This window comes from Hippoglossus stenolepis, chromosome 9, assembly GCF_022539355.2.
Source record: "Hippoglossus stenolepis isolate QCI-W04-F060 chromosome 9, HSTE1.2, whole genome shotgun sequence".
Lineage (NCBI taxonomy): Eukaryota > Metazoa > Chordata > Actinopteri > Pleuronectiformes > Pleuronectidae > Hippoglossus > Hippoglossus stenolepis.
The window spans coordinates 15,724,142-15,750,023 of record NC_061491.1 but is presented as its reverse complement, the minus strand read 5'-3'; the positions used below and the strand labels follow the sequence as shown (position 1 = coordinate 15,750,023).

The window sequence follows — 25,882 nt, the reverse complement described above, 5'->3', positions numbered from 1 at the left end:
TGTTAAAATGTATAATATCACATTTTCAGATTCACAGGCTCATACTTATCATCCTCAAATTCACTAATCAGCTCTCAAAGTAATATCACAGGATAAAATAACCCTTCTAGCCTCTTGTTTTATATGACAGTGGTGAACTAGTAGTAAATACGGAGTCAAATTAATGTCAAATATAATAAACGCAGTTCAAAATATAAGTGAGCCATGCACCCACTCTCTGCTGCTATAGTGACTTCGAGAAATGTAGGTTTTGTCATTGTCCAACATGGAAAAAGAAAGTGCCTTGTTCTCAGTTAATAAATAACTGTATTTCGTAGCTGCCACTTGTTAAGATGTGTCTGCCCGTGTTGTGCAGTTTAACTTAATGATGTGCTGTTGAAAATTGCCTCAAGTTCCATACTGAGGCATTTCCTATTTCACCCCTCTCCTCCATCCTTCCTCCTTCTCCTCAACGTCTAAACATTCGCAGAGACCCTTCGCAATCCGCTCTTAAGTCTATTCAAGCAGAGAGGACCGAGATTCACAGCAGAACTGAGCCGGCAGAATTTGCTTTTAATTAAAACGGAGAGGTCGTCTGCGCTCAGCGAAGGTGGGAGAGGAGAAGGAGAGAAAACCTCCTTTTCCTCTTTGAGAACCCCCTGAGCAGCAGATATTCTGTGACGCTCTGAATGAGGAGCTTTGTTGAAGTTGAATAGTGGAAGACATCATTTGATCTCCCATTGACAGCACCTCCCCGCTGCAGAATAATTGCCTCTTTTATGAAGCCGTTAGAGGGGGACCGATTCAAGTGATTGTTTTTCAAATGTCCATATGTGGCCAAGTGGGATGCGGGATCAGCAGCTACTCAGGGTCGGTCTGAAACGTGCACAGCAGGAATCTGGGACATTTCTGTCTGTTTGGAGCTTAGTGGTGCATCATTAGTGTCTGACTGTTATTCCTAAAAGATTTTTCATCATTTCACTCCCCAAATGTGGTCTAACGCCCATTTTTCTAATTTGTTCTCTCCCCCCAATCCTTCAGATTTACAAAGAAACTCGAAAATTGTCACTTACAACATCATTGCTGATTCAGATTATGTGCAAATGATTTGTCCGGTCTTTGTCTCTTTGCTCATGCCTAATTGAACTCTGCTGCTTTGTGTCCACAATCTCAATGGCTGTATTATTCCTTCACTCCCGTTTCCTTTTTGACTGTGTCACTTGCTTATCATGTGTTCCCGGTGGAAACGGCCACGTCCATCAGTCACTCCATTACATCGCTGCAGCTTAAGACTACTGTGCACCAGTAAAAGAAGAGGATTACATTATTTTTAGACCCTTTAATTTACCTCTTCTCTTTCAGAGTAAAAAGGTCACCATTGAGCTTAATGGACCATGGAGTATTATCAGGATTACAATGAGCTTTTCCCTGCCATCCTGGGCTTATTTTTTTTAATAGCTTCATAGGTTGTGTTTAAAACTCTTGCTGTGATTGGTCTAGTCAGTCTCTCCAATGCCAAATGGGTCGCTGTCTGTAATTACCACCAGGCTTTGAGAGGGTGTCACCAACACGGCCAACGCTGCAATCACTTAATGACTGCAACTCTGAGTCCTAGAAATGATGTGTCTGTACAACTTAACAGCAAGTACATGCTCTATTCCTTCATTTAGTTAGGAGTTAAACCTTTTTCGATTGCCCCCTGGTGGCTGGCTGCAGTATAGGTCATAAATCCTGCCTCCTCCATGTTAGTGGATGGGATTAGAGCCAAACAAAAATAAATAGTAAAAGTATGCGCCAGATAAATGAATGTATGTTAAATTATGTGGGTTAAATGTCTGAGTCATGATTGGTCGTGCGTCACTTATAACTTGGCAGTGGTTGTACTACTGTTTCTCAGGACTTATTGGCTGACATATACACTGACACTGATATTTAAATAATCGACCAATAATATAAGATCTACTTTTCCAGCCCATGAGAGAACCTGGGGAGTGAATGTGAAGAGCGGACGTATCCTTACTTTGTCTGTGAAGTTCTGTAGTGCACGTGGTAAATGTTTGGTGACCTTTTATAAAATAAATATATAAAAAGAAAGGATTTTTAAAAGACCACCTTGGTGCCTCTTATAAATACAACAATAGACGAATGCAGATGTGTGGGATTCCTGCAGTGTGTGTTATTTAAGTTCTTTATCCACTCTCAGTCCCGTCCCGTCCTAAAGTAATGTTTGGCTCCTCTGCAGCTGAAGGAATTAAAAATATGTAGAACCAACAGTGTTTTGACTGTGTGCTGTGCTGAAAACCTTGGATGAAAACCCCATATTTTACAATTCACACAAAAACCTCAGACCGTTTGGTGGTGAAATATGTCTGTCTGCTTTGTATTTACAGCTGACAGTATATAGGACTGTTTTAACACATTTCTAGCTATAGATAGTCTAAATAGAGCTTCATAGTATTTGTATTGTCTTACATGGACCTATATGTGGACCTATGTGGAAATATAAGAAACCTCTTTCCAAATATTCATACAAGCTACTGTTTAGTTAAACTGAACAAAGATTGGTTCAACAGTTTAGTGATTAGCCTTGAGAGGTTTCATAATAGAAACAACAAAATATGTTTGAAATAAATCTGAAATGAATCGTATCATTAATCTCTCAGCAGGTCATAATGAGAGTCGTGGTGATGAGATCTAATTATTCACCGAACTGCAGCATAGATTTGACTATCTGACAGATTACAGACAGAGGCTCCCTTAACAGATAACCTACGGATAGATAACATGCTGCAAACGACAACGCCTGTAATGGAAATCTGTTTTTAGAAACTTAATCTCCTGCTCTGTTAAGTGGCACTTTTAGGTGTCAACACTGAGACAGTGGCAGTGCATAGTCATAGATGGTTCATAATCACAGGAGAGAGTATAATGAAGAAAAATATTCTGCTTTTCGGGATTTTCAAAACTGCTTTCCCAGCTTCGTATAATCTGTGACTGTTCAGAGACTCAGAAACATCATTGTTGTTCAGCTTCCTTCTCAGTGTCCATCGGTAATTAAGCCTACAGGGCAATAAGCCAATCACTGACGCGGGCATGTGAAGCCAGAGCCGCAGTGCGTACCATGGTAACTTTTGCCAAATGTGAAGCTAAGAAACTGCTTTGGCAGTTTGATAGTGTTGTTACTGGAGGCCGTCATGTTCACACTCACTCGTTTGCAGAGGTCACGGCCTCCTAAGAGTTGGCGTCTGCACTGGGAGGGCCACTTGAACCCGCTCTGCAGAGCAGCAGAAGTTTGGCATGGTTTATTGAGATTTCTCTTTTTCTTTTGTCTTCAGAAACATTTTCTTACTGTTACACCCAGTCCCTCAACACATTTTATTGAGGCATGTTTCCATATTTAATGCATTTTATATATTCAGTACTTTTTTCAGAGATGCTCTCAGCACCCTGCCTGCCTTCTGGTGGTTGTGTCTTCTCCTCTGGACCTCTAATGAGGCAGCGGGCAACTTCACAAGTAGGACGGCACGTAACAGTGTGTGTAAACTTGAACGCAAGCACGGTCAGAGTTATTACCGGGGGAGGAATGTGATCTTTAGTTTGATTTGATTTGACAAACATGGCTAATGTGCACAGGCAGGCCAAACACACCAGGAGAGCGGAAAGACAGGCCCCAGGGTGAGGGGAGGGTCAGGTCTGCTGCGGCTGATGCCGTTAACCCCTCTGCTGCTGAACAGCCCAGCGTATCCTACATGTTACAGCAGAGTAAAGTACTTTTACCGGATGGGATTGAAGACTAACAGACGATTTCCTTTCTCACAAATGGCACCGGGGCACCAGATAACCTCTTCTTCCTGCCACTGTTACCCACTGTTTCTGTTACACTAATTTGCGTTTCTTCTATAGGAGCCCACTGTTAATGACTATCATTGCGGCTTTCACCATGGAGTCAACATAACCTCACTGACTGTTCACTGTGCTGTTGCTTTCCTGCACTTTTATCACTGTGAAAACACAGCAACCAAAACAAACTATGGGAGATTTGCTCTGGGGATTCAGAGGTCTAGCAGTTAAAATACCTCACTCGGGTTGTAGTGAAGAAAAATCCTTTTTGGCAACAGAAAGATTGGGCAAAGGAAGTTGATCACATCTGCAGGACCCAGTAATAAAAGTGAATATTTTATCTTCTTCATTAAAATATCCACCGCCTAAATATCAGGCCTCTAGATTTCAAATCCTGTTGATATTTTTAGGAGATAAAACTTAATACCAGAAACATTTATCTTTTTCCATCTTGCATAAAGTTTCCTTTTTGTTTAACCTCATATCACATTATCCGTCGTGTCAGTGTTGTTTATTTAATTCAAACCAGAACAAATACAGCAATATGTGATTATAATGACCAGAGTTCACAGTATAGTCTTGTAGTTGCTCTATCGATGGTCCCATGACGGATGTGAAGAATTTTTATGGATAACCGAGAGGCAGCGCTGCCTGTCGAGCTGCTCGCCGACGATTAACTTTGATGTTTCCTCCCCTAAATCCACTCTGATTAAATATTTGCTGGCTCATTTAATATGAATGTGAATTAAAGGTCAACCAGTGTGTTCATGTCAACTCCACCTAAGTAACTGCTGTGGTCTCTCGTCTGCTCCTCCTCCTCCTCCTCCTCCTCCTCCTCCGTCTGTTTACTAGAGTCATTCCTGATTTTCATCTACTGCTTTCCGTGAAGTTCACCTACCGGCTTCAGGGAGAACAGTTACCTCCACAAAAGAGGTTATGTTTTCATTGATGTAATGTCTGTCTGTCTGTCAGCAGGATTACTCAAAAACAAGAAAAACGAAATCAGGCATATTTAGAGCACTGATATTTATTAGTTCGTAATCTGTTGCTGATCCAAATAAAAATCTGGATAGTGAATTTAAATGTGGTTTCATAAAGGGGACTGTTGGCTCTTGGCAGTGAAATCTTGTAAACATATTCAACCGTATTAACTTTGCAGATCTCTTCCCTTTTCATCAAGTGTCATCACCAAGTGAACATTTGAATTGACCCGACACTGGAGAACCAGTATAAACTTGTTTCATTTCACCTCACACAACATGAAGGATCCACTCAGTTGCAACAAGTCTATATATCCACTCTCCTGTTATTGTCATTTGAACCTTCAAATTATCAACGAGTAGAGTTCAATTTCATCTTCGTAAGTAGGAGGATTATGAATTATTGAGTACCAGTAATTAACCTGTGTGGCTCCATTACACGTGTAAGAGCCAATGTAGATGTGGTATGTGCTGCATCTTTATTTCTCCATCAGTTCATCTTCATAAACCTCTTTACTAAGCTCTTAGAATAAGAGCACCTTACTAATGTTTAGCTTTATCTTCCATCATATGACCTGTGCACTCAACTTTGCTCTCTCTTTGCTCGTGACCTTCTAGGATCTGAATCATAGGGTTGACCAGCACATGTTTAACGTTCCCATCCAGTGCATCAGTAAGAAGCCTGCTGAAATCTGCACTTTTATCTTTCTATCTAGACCTTGTGACCATGTAGGAAACCTAACCTAGATATGATACAGTCTCTCTAAGGCAAATTACTTATTCATATTGAAACAAAGACGAGCTTGTCGGAGAGTTACTGTATGTCATTCACCCTGAAATATGACTAATTTCTCCATCGAAACGGAGCAAAAATACTTAGCCAGGGAGTCGTTTTTCAATATTGTTCCCACAGCTGGGAAGCTATAGAAAACGATATATAGAATTATTGTACTCTGTAACTGCATTCTTATTAATCACTCTGTGTTAGAGGCTGTTCGTGGGAATGACGAGCACTGAGATTCATTGACATTTTAGATACAGATGTCTAAAGGAACAGTCTGTGAAAAATGATGAGTGGAAAAGGCTCAATGCCACGCTTGTTTACATTCCTTGAAATGTAAAACTTGAGCCCGCAGCTAAATAAACTCAGCTTAGCATAAAGACTGACGAGAAATAATCAGGTATGCTATGACAACAACCTATAAACACAACAGTTATTCTGATATTTTGGAATATTTTCCGTTGCGGGGATTAAACAACCAAGACAACCTAGAAAAATGTAAAGATTGACAACATGACAGTGTCTCGATCGCCACCTGGTGGCCGGTTGAAGTACATGTCATAAATCCTGCCGCCTCCATGTTAGTAGAACACTGTGTTTGAACATTAATTTAAATGCAGACAAAGACATCAGTAATGTAAGAAGTCGGTGAACAAGATACCAGGTCAAAGTTTTGAGAAGTCAGACAGGATGAGGATTGTCTTTGTGCCCGGATGCTGTAGGTTGAAGCACATCAGCAGAACGTGATCCTTTTCTCCTTGAGGGTCCCAGACTCCTCCCGGACAAGCGGAGGGAAAGGTAGAGGGGGGCGGAAAGCCGAGGGTGGCCATTGAGGTTTCAGGTGACAGGTATTCTGCAGATTTGTCCGGAGGCAGACAGAAAGCCACAGGGGCGAGCGTCACCTTGAATGTTCGGGGAAAGTTCCCTGACCCAGAAGAGTGTAGCGTTACCTTCCAATTGTAGCCTCCTGGGCTGGTCCCAGAACAGAGTCTCCTTTGACGGAGGCTCCTGACAGTTTGCAAAGTCCAGATTCAGTCACTAAGAAAAATGCCATAATCAAAGTTAACACTTAAATATAATTAGAATAGGAAAAAGACCCTAACTTGTTCTAGATTTGATGAATGAGTGAACTTGACTTGAGCACGTTTGCCTTTTTTTCTGTCACAGATATTTACATTAATTATTATCTTGAATGATGTCTGTAATTTCCCACACTCATTAGTTCCCAAAGACGTCGGTGAAAATGTCCCAGAGAAGAACGTTGATTCTGTTTTTCTCCTCTCAGCTTCATCTAATTCATTTCAGATAATGAGGAACCGTCTGACTGTTTGCTAAACAACTGAAATCATTTTTCCAGATACCTGATTGCTTTTAATCCAATTATTTGTTTTGCTTTTCTTATATCTCTGTGTTCTTATTAATGTGCGTTTGACACAAGACACAAAAATGAGGAAAATTCACAAGAAACATCAACAAAACTATAATAGAGTCTTACATTTTGGATCAGTTTAGATTTAGTAGGAAGTTTGTGCCGTGACTTCATCCTGATGTAACTTCGTTTGTGTTATCTCTCTTTTTCCACATGTGATAACATTTACACAGATGTGTAACTTTTCTTTCTTTTGTGTGCGTTTCTTGTGTGTGTGTCTTTACTCCAGATGGTGAGTCACGCCCTCTCTCTCCCGGACCGTCTGAGTGAATAGTCGGCTGCACAAAGGTGAAAGGATCTGAGCTCAGCTGGTAAATAAAGCCTTCTTCCCTCTGCTCAGCGTGGGAGAAAGTGCAGCAGCGCGGCTGGTGTGGCATCTCTGTGGGCTGATAACTGGAGTGAGAGCCGTGTGGAGCGATCATCTTTCACTAGGAGACGCTCACCTTTCATGCTGTGGCCCTGGAGCCGGCTCTCCAGGCTGGACTGTCAGCGGGAACGCAGAGAGAGACTCTGATGTGGACACGATCAGCAGGGCTGCACAGTGCACCAGTGTAAAGCATCTTTCATCCAACCGGAGGGGCACACATGAGAGAATAGTTATGCTATTGTCTGGATGACCTTGCACAGGATTGAGATACTCTTAATTTTAGTTGGTGCCCAGTGGGGCTGTTTGGTTGATTCTTCTGCTTTATGAGTTTTCATCACTGTGAGAGTGTCTCTGAGAGGCAGGGGGAGGCAGCATGGCCAAGGCTCTGCTGAAGATACAGCGCTATTTCCGCAGGAAACCTGTCCGATTCTTCTCCCTCATCCTCCTCTATCTGACCGCCGGGAGCCTCGTCTTCCTGCACTCTGGCTTCGTCGGGGACAGCGGCCCTGGGGGCAGAGGGAGCCGGGACTCTGTGGTAGTTGCAGAGATGGGCAGCCGGACTTCATCATCAGACACTCGAGGGCACACCATCACGGGTAGAGTGTTTAAAGAGACGCGCAAGTCTGGCCGGAGGTATGGCCCCCCCTGGATGAAGAAAAGGAGCCAGGAGAGAGAGGTCAGGGGGGGAGACTACACCAGCAACTGGAACCGTGCACTTAAAGGACGCAATGCCAAAGACATGGACGATGGAAGAGGTGGGTTCAACAGAGACTTCATATTATGCTGTCGCAGGGATACTGTTCTCAGTTTGGCAGCGTCCCAAATTCAACATTGGAGCTGTGTTAGATATTCTCACACATCTCCAAATTCATAATGATTTGGCTCATACTGGAGGCCGGTAAATTTTGCCCTGGGCTTCTCTTACACAAAACATTTTCTGAAAAGTACCAGATATCTAATTAAAATAAACAAAAGTACAATTTTTTCACCAAAAGCAAAAAAAAGTTTCATCTGACAAAATAATCCAATAGAACCAAGAATTGCAAAAAATAATTGCACCTTTGAAACATTCATGAAAACTCACTGTGCGACGCTGAGCTTCTGTGTGAATTATTATTGTGACAATCATTATAGGCTAATAACGTCCAGTTGTTTCTGTCCTAGCTGCTAATTAGAATACTCAACAGATGATATGAATTCTTAAACCTTTCAGTGGCAAACAGGCAGCTTGTTTCCCTCCAACACGCCACGCTGATACCAAAGTATTCTCTGATTACAAACTGCCCCATTCTAATAAGCGAGAAGTTGTAATTGGTCACATATGAAATCTTTATAGTGGAGTGAGATGATAATAATGATTAAGTCCTCTGGCATTTCTCTGTGTAAATCCTTCAGCAATCTCACCCTCTTCCGCTCACGTTCAGCCACATCAGAGCTGCGGCACAATCACAGGCATCTAAATAACAGCACGCCTGCAGGATTTACTGCTTTATCTGTCTTTGTAATAAACTGTTCAACAGCCCATGTCAGCCAGTAAAGGTTTACACATAAACTCTAGCATGTGACTTCAAATCAGAGACAGATTTGAAAACATAAGTGGGAGGAGTGTGTGTCCAGAGCTGACGTCTCTGACCTTGAATGAAACAAAGGGCCTCGATAGTTTCTCCTTTATCAATGAAACTTGATCAAATTAGAAGATTTAATTTACTCTTGACTCACTTCTTCCCTCAACATCTCTGCTCTTCTTACTCTCTCCATTGAATAAAATGTACTGATACAGGATTGGCCCCTAAGGAGTGTTAAATATTGTATGTATATATTAAATTGTTAAACGATTACTGATGCATTAACATTAACAGATTAATTGAGATGGACCTAATTTTACCACACACACACAAAGCAATGGTGTGGCATGAAATGGAAATACTCAAAGTAGAAGAGACTCCTTTCTTGTCACTGAGCAAATAAACTTGGTTAGCTTTCCAGCACTCGTCTTACATAAGGTAATTCCTCCTGTCATGGGAATGTGGGAAAATGCTGTAGATATCACATTTAATCCACGAGCAGACATAAATAAAACTTGACGCGTCTTCCAGAGGGACATGGAAAACGATTTTCTTCTCTCAGAGACATGTGTTACATGTTCCTGCTTTGGATCCTACTGTTTTATTCCATGTTTGCACATTTGAACAACAGCGAGTAGATCTAGAAATGTGAAATACATATTTAGTGGTTTACTGTTGTGAAAGTATATGAGAATGTAGAAACAATTATTCACCTATTTCTCATTATTATCACTCATGATTGGAGGTGGAGCTAAGATAACTGTATAATGTACTGTAGGGACGTTTAACGATGCATCACGCAGTATGAAGTTTGGGAGAGGCCGCTGAAAGAGCCTTGGCTGTGGTTCAAAAGGGGGAGAGGAGGTGGAAGCCAGGAGGGAGGGGGCAGTGACTGTGGCCACAGCTGCCGACCCACCAACCAGAGAGAGTCGTGGTTAAGGGTAGAAAGACTTCAACGAGGCTATGAACTATAGTTTGGATGGCATCCTATACATATCTTAATCATATCTTAAAACCTAAGCATATGTTTAGTATGAAAAGAATCTTGATGTAAAAAATTACTCTAGCTTTTACTTAAATGTGGAGTTAAAACTTCATTTTTCTCTGAACCTCACAAATGTCATGTGGCCAATAGTGTTTTAGAAACAGTTCTTTATTCTACAAATAAGAAACACGCTGCACTGGTAAAATGTTTCAGAAAGATCTCTACTGGTTTGAGAGATTATGTTCATTCATCCATAACATCTGAAAATAGAGACTGAACATCTATTAATAATTGTGATTTTCACTATAGCTCCACTGTGACTATACGTGGGCTGCTGGTTTCCCTGCAGACTGCAGCACATGCAGGAGAATCTGGACTGTACATTAATATGAGAAGTGCTGTAAGTGTCACTGACTGCTGCTCGCTCTGTGTCGGTGCGATGAGTTTAACCCACGCTCCTCTGAAACAGACTTCCACCTCTCTGAGCTCGAGGAGAATCAAACCTACAGAGAGAATAAATAAGTGGTTCTGTTACAGACTGGTTTACAGAACTAGGTTTTTCTAACCATGACAGTGCTGATCTTTTAGGCAATTCAAGGCCATGAAAACATGGCCATGTACATCCAGGCTTAGGTTATCTGATCAAATGAAGGCCTCTTCCTCCTCCTCCTCCTCCTCCTCCTCAAATTTTCTGAAACTCTATAACCTCACAGGACTGCAGCTAAACGTGGTGATGGAGTAATTAACAGCTTCAAAGCATTCGTTAGCTCTTATACATCCAGAGCCGCTCATTGCTCTGAAGTCTTAGCTAGCCCAGAATCAGCTAAGAGATTTTTTTCTCCTCCTCCTCCTCCTCCTCCTCCTCTCTCTGCAAATGTGCTCATTCTCTCTGGCTGTGAATTTCATTGGAGGGAATATTGCAGCATAAGATGAAAACATGGATCTGCACTGTGCGGTGCAAGCACAGAAGCACAGTGTACTGAAGGAGCAGACCAGAGAGAGAATACACCTGAAACCCTCCTGATTAGTGACATTATAGTTTTAATAAATCCTCGGGTATAAGGAGGTTGTAGTAGAAAGTTTATTAATATGGTTAAATTCAGGAAATTAATAATCCCACATCAGCTAATAATAATCATATGGACAAATCCGTTGCATCTGCTGCTCATCCTTTAGCCTCGCGTCCTGCTGAGCTGAGAATATTGTATCTGCAGCATTTCCCTTCATCCTAAAGCAGATTATTTTACATCTACAACAATAGTAAGGAGGACGATTAAAGCTGAGTCCTGCAGCTGAAACGCAGGCATACAATTAAAGTAATGCAGGGGACTAGGACTCCATGCCCCCTCCCACCATTTAGCTATTAACAGAGGCTCAGAGGGGTAATGGCAGCGCACAGATGGCGAGAGGTTTGTTTGTTAAAAGGTACAGCATGAGCCCGGGTGGCGCGCTTTAAACAGGGGAGCAGTGTTTTTAATGAGGAGCCGTGGAGGGGTTGCTGTACACTCCTCTGCAGAGGTTCACTGAAGCCCCACCCCCCCACACACTTGTGAAAAATGCAGAGCGGTGACTGCTACTAACTTACAGGCCACTAGAAGGGGTTGTGTGTCTGCATAAATAAATAAAGGCTCCTGCCCCAGTTTGGATTCCTCATGGGGCTTTGCTACTACTCTGTGTATGAAGATACCACTGCCGATAGTATTCACTTTTCATACACTCACTTTTCTATGATCAAACAGCTTTTTCAGACATTATTTTGACTGCTGTGCAGGATTAACTCTACACATGTGTTATGTATGTTATCAGTAAGAGTTCCTCCCCAGTTACATGACTAACATGCTTCTCTCTCTTTCAGCGAAGTACAGCGGCTGCTACGTGGATGACACACAGAAACGAGCGCTGAGAGGAGTTTCCTTTTTTGACTACAAAAAAATGACTGTATTCCGTTGCCAGGACAACTGTGCTGAAAGGTACAATAGCAGCAAGGCAACAAAAAACACTCGTCCACTAGACATTCCTCCTTTTTCATCTCCTTATGCTCACTGACGGGCTGAGATTTAAAGTAGGGCCTGGAAAAAAAAACTTGTTTAGAAATATTCAAAGGAAATTGACAGCGATGACAAAGTGTTTCCTTCTTTTGTAATCTTTTATTGAGCCACAATGATATTATGGATGTAATCACTCAGTTAGTGACCAATACAGTGTTGTCACAGATATTAGCTCCAGCTTATAAATTCATGTGCCGGATATTAAATCAGAGTCTTAAATTGCACTAAAAGAAATGGAAATGTTAACATTCCTGTACGTAACCACGACAACTGGGCAGAGTATAACTGCTGATGAAGATAATGAGATGTAATAGAAACTTCCTGAAGATTTTCTAAGTGGTCAATCATTAGTTGTATTATCATATCTGAAAATACACTGAAGTATATAATGGCTATCTGAATAGAATACACTATCCACATGTAGTGAAGGGGAAATCTTAACGCTAAAGGCAACAGAGATATTTTAGACATTACAGTGTCTCCGACTTTTCAGCTTGTTGTAGAGAAACTTTACTCGTCTATAAAAATAATAATAATCATCAAGCAAGCATTAACCCAAAAATGATATGCTAATAACCCCCCTTTCCTCCCATGTCACTACCTCTTCACATTCAAACATAAAATTGAAATCACAAAGTTTTAAAAGTTAGATTATGACACCAGCCAACTCTCTTTTCAAGGCCACATTACATAAGGAAACTGCATGAAAAACAGATATATAGGCTCCAGTTTATCTCTCAGCTCCACTCCTCCATGTTTCCTCACATCCTGTCTTCCCCTCTCTGCGAACTCACCATCCTCCTCTCACCTCTTTTTCCTCCCTGCGGAAAACCAGCGACGGCTCTATCGAATGCATTGAATTACACACATCACTTATTCACAGAGCGAGGAACAGGAACAGGGAGAGATGCTTGTTTTCACCTCTCTCCTCCTCCTCCTCCTCCTCCTCCTCCTGCCTCTCGCAGCCAGTTGCCTCTGCCACAGCGGGTTTATAAAAACAGACAAACAAATGAGGGCAACCGCACCGAGGTCTGGGTCTAATTGCGCCTAAAGAGTGTGGAGTCAAATCCTCCTTGAAGCAAAAGCAGGGAGGTCTTGTGTGATGGATTCTAAGTAAACTACACTCACTACATTTATAATTGGGTTTACTTCAGAGCCTCACAGCATGTGCTGCTCTCATTTCAATGACCAAAGAGAGAGAGATGTTATTTCAACGTTTGTGTTTTCATATTTTCCTCAACATGCTCGGTGCATCACTTGTTCATTTTTATGCCTCCGCGCCGGCGACAGTCAGTGGCCAGAGGCATTATGTTTGCAGGTTGTCCGTCCCATTCTTCTGAACACGAAATCTCAACAACTTTATTTAAATTTGGTACAAACATTGAGTTTCGACTCAAGGATCAACTGATTACATTCTGGTGGTTGAAGGTCAAAATCAGTGTGAGCTTACAAATCACATTTTTAGCCTTGTGAGTGACACATCAGGAACATCTTCACATTTGGTACAAATGTTTAGTTTGATTTGAGAATGAACTGATTACAATTTGGTGGTCAAGGGTCAAACCATTTTTTTGCCCTGTGAACGTGTTATTTTAAAATCACCTTGAGAGAATAATTTCTAATTTGGCAGACACTCACAGATTAACCGATTAGGTTCAGTTGGTCTCAAGACTGCCTTTATGTTATTTCTTCATTTGGACACAAAGATGAACTTCAAATTAATTAAATTTCAGTGATCAAAGGTGAAAGGTCATGGTGATGTCATATGAGACTGAAAAAAATTATCTAGAAAGAAACTGGAATCTCTGAGTCATACAACCGCAGGGTGGTAGTTCTAGTTTTTGATTACAGCGTTTCCAGGTGCTGAGAATTATAAAGTGTACTGATATGAAAAGGATTAAGAAACACAATGAAGGCTGAGAATATTCAGTGGAACCTTCCTCTCATCATTCACCAACTATTCCTTGTATTTCCCTCTCTTTCCTCCAGAGGTTACATGTACGCAGGCCTGGAGTTTGGAGCCGAGTGCTACTGTGGTCACAAGATCCAGGCGCCCAACACTTCAGAGAGCGAATGCAACATGGAGTGTAAAGGAGAGAAGAGCAACCTGTGCGGCGGAGCCAACCGACTGTCCATCTATAGGCTGGAGCTGAGCCAGGAGTCAGCGCGCCGCTGTGAGTCTGACACAAAACACCCCCCACCCCAGGGTCATTAAGTCAACGGGAAAGCGGCACATTTGAAATGTGAAGAATGAATTCTATACATATTTTTTTCACACATTTTTCATTCGATTCGTAAAAACATTTCAAATTACGTCAATGTAGAAAGACCTGAGTATTCTGGGTAACTGACAGTACTGAGGAACGTAGCCTGGCTGCTTTTAGGGAAAAGATAGGTTTTATTTTTGGTTTAATGCCACAGTTGAGTTCCGGCCGCTATCTAGTGTTTACCTCTGTCCCCAGAGAGCTGTTCCATCTCTGAAACTTGACCAGCCGTCGCCTGCATTCTGAGCACTCGCTGCCTGCCAACAGGAAGTGAAGTGAATAGAGGAAGGGCCCAAAGATCTGTGTGAAGAGATAGTTAAAAGCTTTTAGAGTTTCCCCTGGTATTTTCTGGTGTCAGATTCTAGAAAGTCCCGTTCACAAGGTGATGAAACTTCACCTTTTTTTCTTCCCTTTTCTCCGCAGCCGCTTAGTTTTATAGAAATAAGGTGATGGGAAAAAATTGAGGGTTAGTTTGTCTCTCTCTGGTAAATATTTGCCTCCAACAAGGAGCTTATGTTTTCACTCCAGTCTCACCAGTTTGTTTGATTTCAAGCAAGATTACGCAAAAACTAACAAATGGATTACCATGAAACTTGGTAGAGGGATGTGATATGCGTCAGGGAAGATGCCGTTCAATGTTTGTGCAGATCAGCAGGTGGATCTAAGAATTATTTAAAACCTTTTTTGACCTTAACAGTCTTTAACGATGCGCAAATGGCGACATTTTCTGGTTTTCTCAGAGAATAATTAATGCATCTTGATGGAAAAAAATCAGGCATGTTAATGGAATGATATTTAAGCTATGTGTGAAGTTTATTTAGATCTAGTGAATTCGAATGTGGGTTCATGAGGGGACTGTTGGGCCTTGTATGCTTCCTGCTGAGTGCAATTCTAGTTCTTAGACATAATCTGTTGATATGAAAGGTTCAAGTCAGTTAATACATCTCTGGTGACTATTGAAGAGTGCTAGAACCGTGATGGTCACTTCTTATTTTCCCATTTCAGTTCAGTGTTGTTTTATTTTTATTTTCATTTCTCCTTTTTTTCCTGGTTTGGCTTCAGTCAGACTGCTGAGTCCACTCTTCGTGTCTTCACCTCTGACCCTGATCTCTGTCATGTGAGCCCCGCTCAGAACATAACAGAGGAAATGCAGCCAATGTGTTGAGGTGGCAGTTCTGTGGGTTTAGCGACGATCACGCTCACATGAGTGTTTTCAGAACAAATCAACTGCTGTGAACATTCTGCATTTATTTCATATACCTCGCTGTTGCTACACGGCCCAGCTGAAGAGCGTTGGATCCCCCGCATTTCACGCAGCTCTGTGTTTGCATCCATGATCTATTGTTAGCTTTCCAAGACCTTGCTTGTTATTCAGATGCTGCATGGGAACAAGTCAGTGGAGCACACAAAGAGCATTTAAGTCTGATTTGAAAAGCTCTGCCACATGTGAAAAGGGGAAACAGAGGAGATTCCACTGAAGATGTTCTGCAGGCAAATAAAGAAAACATGGTCGTGACTTTAAAAATGCAACGTTAAGTCAGAGAAAGAACAAAAATAAATAAAACATTGGACACACACACACCCATCGCTACAGCTAATGTGCAATGAGTGTTACCTTGTTTTAAAGCCTCACAGCACTGATGGTTAATATGTTGAGACAGGAGTCTTGTTGAGTCGCTGGTATAGACAGTATGAAATTTAATAAGAAGGAAGATGCACAGCCATTTGCATATTTCATTCAGCCATGTTTGAGCAAAGCCAGCTGTCTCCATCGGGGCATCTGTCACAGTAAAAAGCTCTAAGTGTCTGCTTTCCTTCCTCTGTTATTAATAACAGTGTATTGACAGCGAGACAGCTTCTTCTACAGCACCTCTGACACCATGACAGCCTGACGTTAATGCAAAATAGATGTTGACATTTTTCAGACATTTAGAAAAAAACTTCTCAACCGTTAAAGACGTCACACACCGTGAGAAACTCCTCCAACTGGGAATGAAAGGCAATTTTTCTTTCCGGTCCCTTTTGTTGGATTCTTTATGTTAAGAAGCCTGGAGACTGAACACTAATTATTGTCCAGCAGTTCTGTAATTATACTTAAATATACCGGTTTCGAAGGCAAATCGAAAATACGTCACGTGAGAGAGCAGAGAAGAGCTGCTCCCCTCTGCTGACGTGATTTACGGTCTATTCCTAGACCAGAGAGAGGACCGGAGGTTAAAGGTCGTCAGGGAAGTGAACGCTGCTGTTGGTTCAGTCAGGGCCTCTGCAGACTAGAGGAGAGTCCCAGTGTGATCTCTTCATCATGGGTCAGTGGATAGAGGACATGGCTGATAGAAGCTGTGCTCAGAAACTAGAAAACTAAAGCTCATGTTTTCTTTTTTCCTGTTGACGAATAACATTGTGGTTTGCTTTTTCCATTTCAGACGGCAGCGCCATTTTCAAGGGGTGTTTTCAACGGCCGGAAAATGTCACGCTGGCGCTTCCTTTCAACGCAGTCATCCACAACATGTCCGTGGACAAGTGTGTGGACATGTGCACAGAAAGGGTGAGGAAACATTTTGGACGTGTGTTCATGCATTGCACATGTGTACATGTAGACGTGTCTGCAGTGTGTAACGGCGGCCGTATTTCAGGAGAAAACGCTCGCTGTCCTGGCTGGAGATCGATGTTACTGCGGTTTCCCCACACACCTGTTCTCCCTTCATGAGCCGGAGAACGAGGACATGTGTCTGCACCGCTGTCACGGGGAGGAGTTTGAGAGCTGTGGGAACGACGAGTACTTTGTTGTGTACCAGACCCAGGTTCAAGGTAACGTTTGGCAACGCACGCGTGCAATCACAGGCACATTTGAACAAGTGGCCTTTCAGGAAGTGTAAGCTACTTCCTGTGTGCACTTCTGTGTGTGTGACGGTTTTTACATTAACACAATACAAATGCAGAACTGGTTATCGATGTTCAGAAAACATGTCGGCAGCATTTATCTAAAATAAACTGCAGTGTTGTAAACTCTCTATATAATATTTTATGTTTTGTCATATAATATATAAAATATTCACATTTTACCTTAAAAACACATAACAAATATATAAATTATATTATCTCTTATAATTTCAGTAAAATAATCCTCTTACTGCAGTATGCATACATATTTTTCTATATTCAACTACGGTATATATATTTACAAAGATTTATAGTTAATTGAGAAATTCAAAGTAATATCTGTTGTTGGCTTATTCAGCCAATTAAACCACACGTCATGTTACATTCACTGGTACCGTCTTTAATTTTCAACATTTTTCCCCAAGGCAAAGCTTTATCACAACTTTTCAATAACAAAAACTTGAAGTATCCTTAGTAAATATATTTGTATGATATGATAAGTTAAAAGAAAAGCTGATATATCATGATTACATTTTTTCTCTCTGTCAATATCCAGTGTTGTTCTGTCTGTGGTTTGTGAGCGATGTTTCCTTGATGCACTGGACAGCTGGAGCTTAGATCAGCAGAAACCAAAGAGCCCAGTAAACAAAAAGTGACGTTTACATCTGAGAAGCAAAAAACACAAAGACAGGATCTCAGGAAATTATTTTTTAAACTGACCAAACATCCTCACCGACACATTAACGTCAGTATGTGGGTTTTATTACGCAACTATTGAGGATCAGCAGTGAGTCAAACTAACCCACACACAGCAAAAAATAACACTTTAACATCTCTGTATCCCAGTGTTTGACCTTTTCTTCTTCTCTAACGACGCTAAATGTTTCTGCCCCCAACTTCCAGTGTTTCAACATAACAGTCTTTTTTCTATAGCTCTTGTTTTACAAAATAAACAGGAAATGACTTATTTTCAGTATCTATCTGAAGTTTGATTGTGTGAAGCATCTTGTGTTAATATTCTGCAGTGTCACTGTGTCTCACGCCACAATGTCACAGTCAGATGGCCATGCTTATCACTGCAGAAGTTTCTGTATTTCTATACATATAAAAAATGAATAATATAACCTGTGTGTGTTTTGTCAGATAACCGCTGCATGGACCGACATTTCCTCCCCACTCGTGCTAAGCAGCTGGTGGCCCTCGCCAGTTTCCCCGGGGCTGGAAACACCTGGGCTCGCCACCTCATAGAGCTCGCCACGGGCTACTACACCGGCAGCTATTACTTTGATGGCTCCCTTTACAATAAAGGCAGGCCTCAACATTTACCTGACATGATTCACAAACATACAAGTTCGGGAATAACACTGTGCTGGATTAAACATGATCACTGTTTCACAGGATTTAAAGGGGAGCGAGACCACTGGCGGAGTGGGAGGACGATCTGCATTAAGACACATGAAAGCGGCAAGAAGGAGATCGAAACCTTTGACTCCAGCATCGTCATGATCCGAAACCCCTACAAAGCCCTCATGGCAGAATTTAACAGAAAATATGGCGGCCACATCGGGTTTGCCTCCCAGGCCCACTGGAAAGGGAAAGGTGAAAAACTATTCTACTTACTAACTTACTCTACTTATCAACGTCTACATTGGGAGGATTTGGTAATATCTCAAATTTAGAATCTTTAAACATAAAACCAAAAGCTGAAAATAGCAAATAAACAGCATGGTTATTATCTGTAGTGATGCAAAATGTCAAAGAAAATGAGGAAACAACCCTCTGGGATGTTTATGTGGTTTTCACCTGAAAAGCCAATGTGGCTGAGCACAAAGTTTTCAAAATGAAGACGTTACGAAACCATTTCCATGATAAACGGAACAACAAAGTGCCTCTTTGCGAAATGAAAACACTCAATCACTGCCTGAGGTCAGGAGTTACGTCACCTTTTATGACAGAAAACCTTTTTTTTTAAAAAAAGATATTTGACTTTGACTTTTTTTAGTTTGGTCCATGTCCCATTCACTAACATGGAGAAGGCTGGATTTATAAATCATTCTGAAGCCTTTGAGGAGCAATGATATCGTCCATCTTTATACACAACTGTAAAACAAATCAGGGACGAGTTTTTAGCTGCTTCATTTCTATTTTTACAATATATCAAGAATGTCTGTATGCAGTGATGTTACCTATCCTCTCTTAAAATACTTCATTGTTCATGACTTAAAGAAATTAAACGTTTGGGTCCAGTAACTCATTGTTCATAAAATTAAAGACATATTTTTTCATCCCTTGCTAAGATAACATTACAAACACATACACCAAGTGTGTTCCAGTAGCCATAGCAACTGGTTTTTGTCTCGTCGGCGTATCTCTCTGTGAAGATTAATTGAATTTCCAGAGAGCTGGAGAGTTGCTGATGGAGCAGTTGTCACTCTGTGGAAACATCAGCACATTCACGCTGCCATTTCCAATGAGTGTTTATTCCTCGTGTTGATGGAGAAATAACACGATGACATCAGTAAAGAGAAAAGCTTTTTGACAGCTGCCACTTTGAATACAGAAGAGAGGCTCCGGTCTGAGAGTCACGGTGACATTGTGCATTGTGCCCCACATGTACAATGTGATGCACTCACCTCTGTGGAGGGAGACTGACTCAGATGAAGCCAGTGAATCATCATAGACTCAACTCAGGGGCCAGTGTTACATGACATATTACTAAGCACAGGCTGCTCATTTCCAATATGATGGATCTACATAAAGGCTGTTGCATAAACGTCTTTATTTGGGTTTTTGAAGTCAAACCTTTGCTGCAAGGAACATAAGTATCGTACATTTTAATGCTGTAAAACATCAGAACAACGTGTTCATATCAGTTCTTCAGCTGTATAGAAACAGCTGCTCCTGCTTTTAGATGCAGTATAATAATATTCTGTCAGCTCTGGTACTAAAGCTGCCTCACTCATTGGTTTCTGAGACAACACAGCAAACTTCAAAATTCAACTACAGCCTCATCTCAGGGTGATGATGTGAGTTAATGAAGCACAGATCCTGGCAGCAGCTGCATGTTTGAGCCAGTATTTATCAAAGAGTAAACATTTACAGGCAAAAGGTTTTTTCCTTCAGGACTTCTGTAGTTTGATTGACAAAAGGTCAAACATTTCACAGATGACGTAACGTAGCCTGCCCGTCATCCGTGTTCGGTTCCTTCCTCTTCACGTTTTTTCATTTTCTTCTCATGCATTTTTTTGATTTTTGCTTTCTTTCGGGATAAATCTGGTAAAAGTGAAATTTGAGACTAAAGTCAAATCTAGAAGTTACTTTGATTGACATAAAGTAAATTTGTTGTTGTTGTTGTTATTGTAAAGATACTTTTTTAATTTTGTGATTGACACCTGTATTTTTTGGTTCTCTGCAGAGTGGCCCGAGTTTGTGAAGAACTACGCTCCGTGGTGGGCGTCCCACACACTGGACTGGTTGAATTATGGGAAGAACGTCCATGTGGTCCACTTTGAGGACATGAAGAGGGACCTGTTCTTACAGCTCAAGGGGATGGTCCAGTTGCTGGGTCTGAAGGTCTCTGAGGACCGCCTGCTCTGTGTCGAGGGCCAGAAAGACGGAAACTTCAAGCGATCGGGGCTGAGAAAACTTGAATATGACCCATATACGAGCGAGATGCGAGCGAACATCAATGAAATGATCAGAACGGTGGACGTTGCCTTGAAGAAAAGAAAAATGGCTGGAGTGCCAGCGGACTATATGCCAAGATGATATCTGTGATCCTCTCATTTCCCTTTTTTCCTCACTTACTGGACTGTTCCGTTTTGTAGAGTTACATCACTTAAATAGTTGTTTTAATTATTTTTCTGTAAAGTCATATAGGTGGAAATTGTAGTGAGAAGAAATCAGTCTCTGTAACCTCCTATTTTCATTTTTTATTCATCCTTTTTTTATTTTCTGAACTTCAGCAGCTTCATGCATCAGTAGAAGACACAGGTTAAACTATGGAGGTTTGTTTTTCTCGTTGGCTCAATGAAAAGAACAAAAAGCACTTCTTATCCTGCTCTATGCACATGTGCTGTGTCGGCATGTGCACATGCCTTAAAATGAAGACAGTACAACGCTGACTACAAAGATCTGACTGTGCTGGGTGATTTGTTGCCAGTGAAATCAAACATTTGACCCAAAATATTTAATACAGTTCTGCAAAGTTTGTGTTGTATGAGCTTATTTACCGCAAAAGAGACGTAACTCTTATGAGAAATCAAAACATAACATTTCTGCTGCTATCAGTGACAGAATACTTCTATTTTATAGATGAACTTCACTGAGAACCTGACAACTTTGAGCCCTTATTTCGAGGGAAAAATGCAATATGCAGGCTTTAATTACCTGATGACGATACTGTGTGTTTCCAAGCTTTTTGTAAGTTATTCAACTTCAGCTGTATGTTAGAGAACTCATGTTTTTTGATGATGAAGAGGTAAAAAAACTCAATTCTCGGCTCCTCCTGTTCAAGAAGAAGAATCTCTCTTGAAGGCACTGACTCAAAGAGAGAAGAGGATTTATCTCGACAGCATCTATTTATGACTAATTTGGTTCTGGATTCGTTTTCTTGACACTGGACTCGATGCAGAAAATCCAAAAAGCACTTTGCTGTGCAACACTTGCCCCAAAGATCACTGAGGAATTAGGTATTACAATCACGTTATGGACCGGAGGTTCTCATTAGCCGTAGTGATCCTTATTTTTAGTTAATCATACAGAATGTGAACATTTTTATTTTGTATTGCTTTGTTGTAAGAAGAGCTATGAAACAGTTAAAGCTGGTGAAAACAAAAGGCAGCACGTCTTATAATGGCTCTATATGTGCTACGCCATATGCATAAAAATAAACAAACATACAAATAAATAAACATATATATATACACATACATATATATTAGCACTGGTGACTGAGAGACAGAAAACATTAACTGACTTCCATTTTCAATATGATATGAATATATTTTTATAGTGTGTGCTGAGACATCAAAAATATTTGTATTGCAACAAACAAGACGGGAGTCGTTTCTATTTTTAACACATGCTTTAAACTTTATTGGCTCTCACTTTCATTGACAAGCGGACACTCTCTGAACGTAGGTGTCACATTTGAATGTATTTTCTATGGAATGAATGTAATGTGATAAGCCCCAATAAATAAGTATATTGAGTACGTTTCTATGGCCTGCTCTTTTTGGCTGCACCGACCAGGGCGTTAGTGAGTGAGAAACAAAGTTGAGTTCAGCATGAAGGCACACCATTGGTCGGTGGAGTTCCGTGTGACTGACTGAATTAATCCCATTGGTCAGACAACTAAGTGTGGCATTTCTCCATTGGCTTTTGCTCTTTAAAAATGAACTGGTGCAAACTGTCTCTATCACATCATCAGTCAGGCTTATACAGGCATTTTTAAACTGATGATGGTGCCGATGAAAAGCTAAGACCATCAGATGAATGTCACTCCAGTGTTCACTCTCGTTTTTTTGCTCTGATTTGGTCTCGACCAACATCTGGCTCTTTAGCAGCTTAACTCTCTTCGCCAGCTGTCTCTGGGTGTTTGCCACATGGTGACACAACTGCCTGCAGCTCAAAGAGGGGAAACGTCTGAACCAATGAACATAACAACAAAGTTTTTGTCTTGTGAAACCAAAACAAGGAGCTGAAAGACTCTAAAGCGCACTGTAGAGCTGATCTGTAGAGCTGTAGAGCTAGACCAGTGGTTACAATAACTAATAATAACACTGACTAATGCAGCTTTAAAATGTGACTCACCGCTGGTGTTTCATTTAACATTTTTGGAGTCTGGCTCTTCCCTCTGTTCCACTGTCTCAACATAAAAAAAAAAAAAAACAGATGCTCAAGCTCAGAGTTAAGGGGACAAATAATTATTAAATGACAATTATTTGATTAATTGGGAATAAATCAAATAATAATGAAAACACAAAGCCTCAAGATTGAGACGTTGAAGATTGCTTCAAAGAGTTGATTGTAATAAAATAGAAATGACACTTCAGAACTGGGAAAACCATTAAGAACTTTATTGCACAAATCATTTCCACTGTACACTTCTCATACATGAAATAAAAAAATATGCATTCATTTAACAAACTGGTAATAATAGCTGGATTTATGTTATTTGTACTGCATCATGATGAGTTGTTATACAGTAAAATCATCCCACACTGTAATCACCCATCTGAACTTTGTATTTCAGTCAAACTACGGATGCAACTAAAGAAATATGCTGCTACACAGAAATTATTGCACGACGTGGTGTCCATAAACAAAACAAAACAACACCTCTCTTTGGGTGTTAGGTCAGTTGAGAGTTCCCGTACATGAAACAGAAAAAACAGTCACCAGGTCTTGTTTCCTTTAGCAAATGTTAATCTTCAGTTTAGCCTTAATAAGGTATTAGTTCAGAGGTCAAGGACACAAATGACAACTTTACAACAATCAGTTCTATGGTAAATGAGTAACAATAATAATGATATCACACGTTTTATCTGTACATCATATTGAGAATACATTTTACCTCTGAAACACTCCAGCTGGATGAGACTGATTCCACTCACCCTGCAGTGTGAGCACATGTGGACATAATGACTCAGGCTTGCAGATTCTCCCCACAATCAAAGGCATAGTTGATGAATTGCACATATGAAAACTGTAATGTTTGGATGTGTGACATCTCTAGATGTGTGTGGAAGCTCTGCCATCCATCGAGCTGGACCTGGACAGGTATCGGCTGGTGGTGCGGCCTTCCTCTGCCATCGCGTTCTCCATCTTCGAGAGCACGGAGCTCTTGAACTTCTGCTTGAAGTCATTGCCCATGAAAACATACAACACCGGGTTGAGGAAGCTGTTTGCTGCTGCCATAGACGTGCCTACTTTGAGTCCAGAGATCAAGGTACCATGGTCGTAGTTTTGGTGGTTCAGCTCGAGCAGGACGAACACGTGGTAGGGCAGCCAGCAGATGAAGAAAGCAGCTACCAGTGAGCTCATCACTTTGAGGGGTTTGGTGGACTTGGTCATCCTGCTGGCGCGGAGCTTGAGGATGATGACGGAGTAGCAAATAATGATGATGATGAATGGGATTACAAACCCGGCAATGAAGCGGCTCACTGCAACTATTTTGTGACTGTCTTGATGTAATGTGTAGTTGTTGAAGCAGATGGTCCTTCCCAGGTGACTGCCAACGTCCCGGAAGATCACAGAGGGAATGCTCATAGCGATGCCGAGAAACCAGGCCAGGACGACGACAACGGACGCCTTGTTGACAGTGCGCTGGTTCTGGGCCCAAACCGGAAACATGACAGAGATGCAACGGTCGATGCTGATGAAGGCCAGGAGGAAGATGCTGCTGAACATGTTGACGAACATGATGGAGGAGGTGAACTTGCACATGAAGCGGCCAAAGAGCCACTCCTCCATCACCATGTTGGTGATGCTGAACGGGAGAATGGTGCAGAAGACGAAGTCGGAGATCGCCAGGCTCAAGTACCAAGTGGTGTTGACCGTCTTCTTCATCTTGAAGGCAGAAATCCAGATGACTAATGCATTTCCACAGAAGCCCAGCAGGAAAATCACCACGGTGACCACCAGCAAAAACACACACAGGAATTCCTTCAAACACGTCGCTTTGTGCTGAAAGACGGACTCCTCGCGTGGAGTAAAATTAGCGGAGTCACTGTAGTCACTGTAGTTATAGTCTAAATATTCATAATCATCTGAAATATTCATTGTTCCTCGAGGAGCAGGGGGATTTCTGTGGAGGAAAAAAAACAACTAAATGTCCAGTATTTCATGAGCACAATTCTCTGATAAAGTTTATTTAATGTAAATATTCTGAAATCTAAATAAATTGCCGTATTAGATATTTGAATAATACCTGCAGGACAGATGTTGGGCTGCTGCTCACTTGGTGGTGTCTGGAGCGGAGTGTTCGAAGAGCTGAGCTGTGAATGACACCACACAACCTACAATCAGCTGACAGAGTTATTTCTCAATACTTATGTCCTCTAAACACTTTCAGTACTGCATTTTGACGTCTTGCATCTTATTGGACTCTGAGGCATGTAATCTTTATCTGTGGATGACGATTTCAATATTTTTTTTTTTATAAATGCCAGGAAGCAAAATTATTTGTGAAGCAGATGATTTCAGTAACAATGTCAAACAGAATACACCAAGAAAACCCTTTAAAATTTAAGCTCTTAGAAATTCAACTTAACTCTTTGACCATAATCCCATGATAGTTTTATTAAAATCATTGATTCAGTCCCGCGCTGTACTTGCTTTACAAGTAAAGCTTTTAATTGTATTTACCTCTGTCAAGGGGTTAATGATTTCATCTGTGTTTGTTTGTTTGTTAGCAGGACTTTGCAAAAAATACAGGATGGATTACCATGAAACTTGGCAGGATGTGGTATGGGTCAGGCATGGTCGGATTTCCCAGGGGGGTCTGCCCCCCCCCATCCAGAGAGGTGTCCCCATCAATATCATTGCAAATATAAGAAATGATCATGTTAAATATTGATAATATGTCATGACTATATGTACTGAACAAATGTTTGCTAATTATAAAACGCAAAATATAGCTTTCTTAAACTTTGATGGATTGCAACCCCCTCTCTTTTTGCCACTTGTCCACCGCTCCCCCCCTCCCATGTCTCAAACACACACACGCTCTCTCTCTGTCTTATTTATCACACATACTTAT

At 41.2% G+C, this 25,882-nt stretch overlaps 2 protein-coding genes across 2 annotated transcripts in view; one reads left to right on the top strand and one right to left on the bottom strand.

The window, feature by feature from the left end:
- The window catches only part of wscd2 (WSC domain containing 2), a 42,415-nt gene extending 20,085 nt beyond the window's left edge, over positions 1-22,330 (top strand). The window contains exons 3-10 of the mRNA XM_035165444.2: positions 7,239-8,131; positions 11,782-11,896; positions 13,964-14,148; positions 16,662-16,783; positions 16,872-17,046; positions 18,262-18,426; positions 18,517-18,717; positions 20,534-22,330. Coding sequence (XP_035021335.1) covers positions 7,750-8,131; positions 11,782-11,896; positions 13,964-14,148; positions 16,662-16,783; positions 16,872-17,046; positions 18,262-18,426; positions 18,517-18,717; positions 20,534-20,886 — 1,698 coding nt within the window. The 5' untranslated portion in view covers positions 7,239-7,749 and the 3' untranslated portion in view covers positions 20,887-22,330. The remainder of the gene's footprint in view (positions 1-7,238; positions 8,132-11,781; positions 11,897-13,963; positions 14,149-16,661; positions 16,784-16,871; positions 17,047-18,261; positions 18,427-18,516; positions 18,718-20,533) is intronic.
- Positions 22,331-23,183: 853 nt separating this feature from the next.
- cmklr1 (chemokine-like receptor 1) lies at positions 23,184-25,150 on the bottom strand. The gene is made up of 2 exons (XM_035165446.2): positions 25,052-25,150; positions 23,184-24,928 (listed from the first exon to the last, which is right to left on the bottom strand). The coding sequence occupies exon 2, from the start codon at positions 24,901-24,903 to the stop codon at positions 23,854-23,856; it is 1,050 nt and encodes a 349-aa protein (XP_035021337.2). The 5' UTR covers positions 24,904-24,928; positions 25,052-25,150; the 3' UTR covers positions 23,184-23,853.
- Between the last annotated feature and the right edge of the window lie 732 nt (positions 25,151-25,882).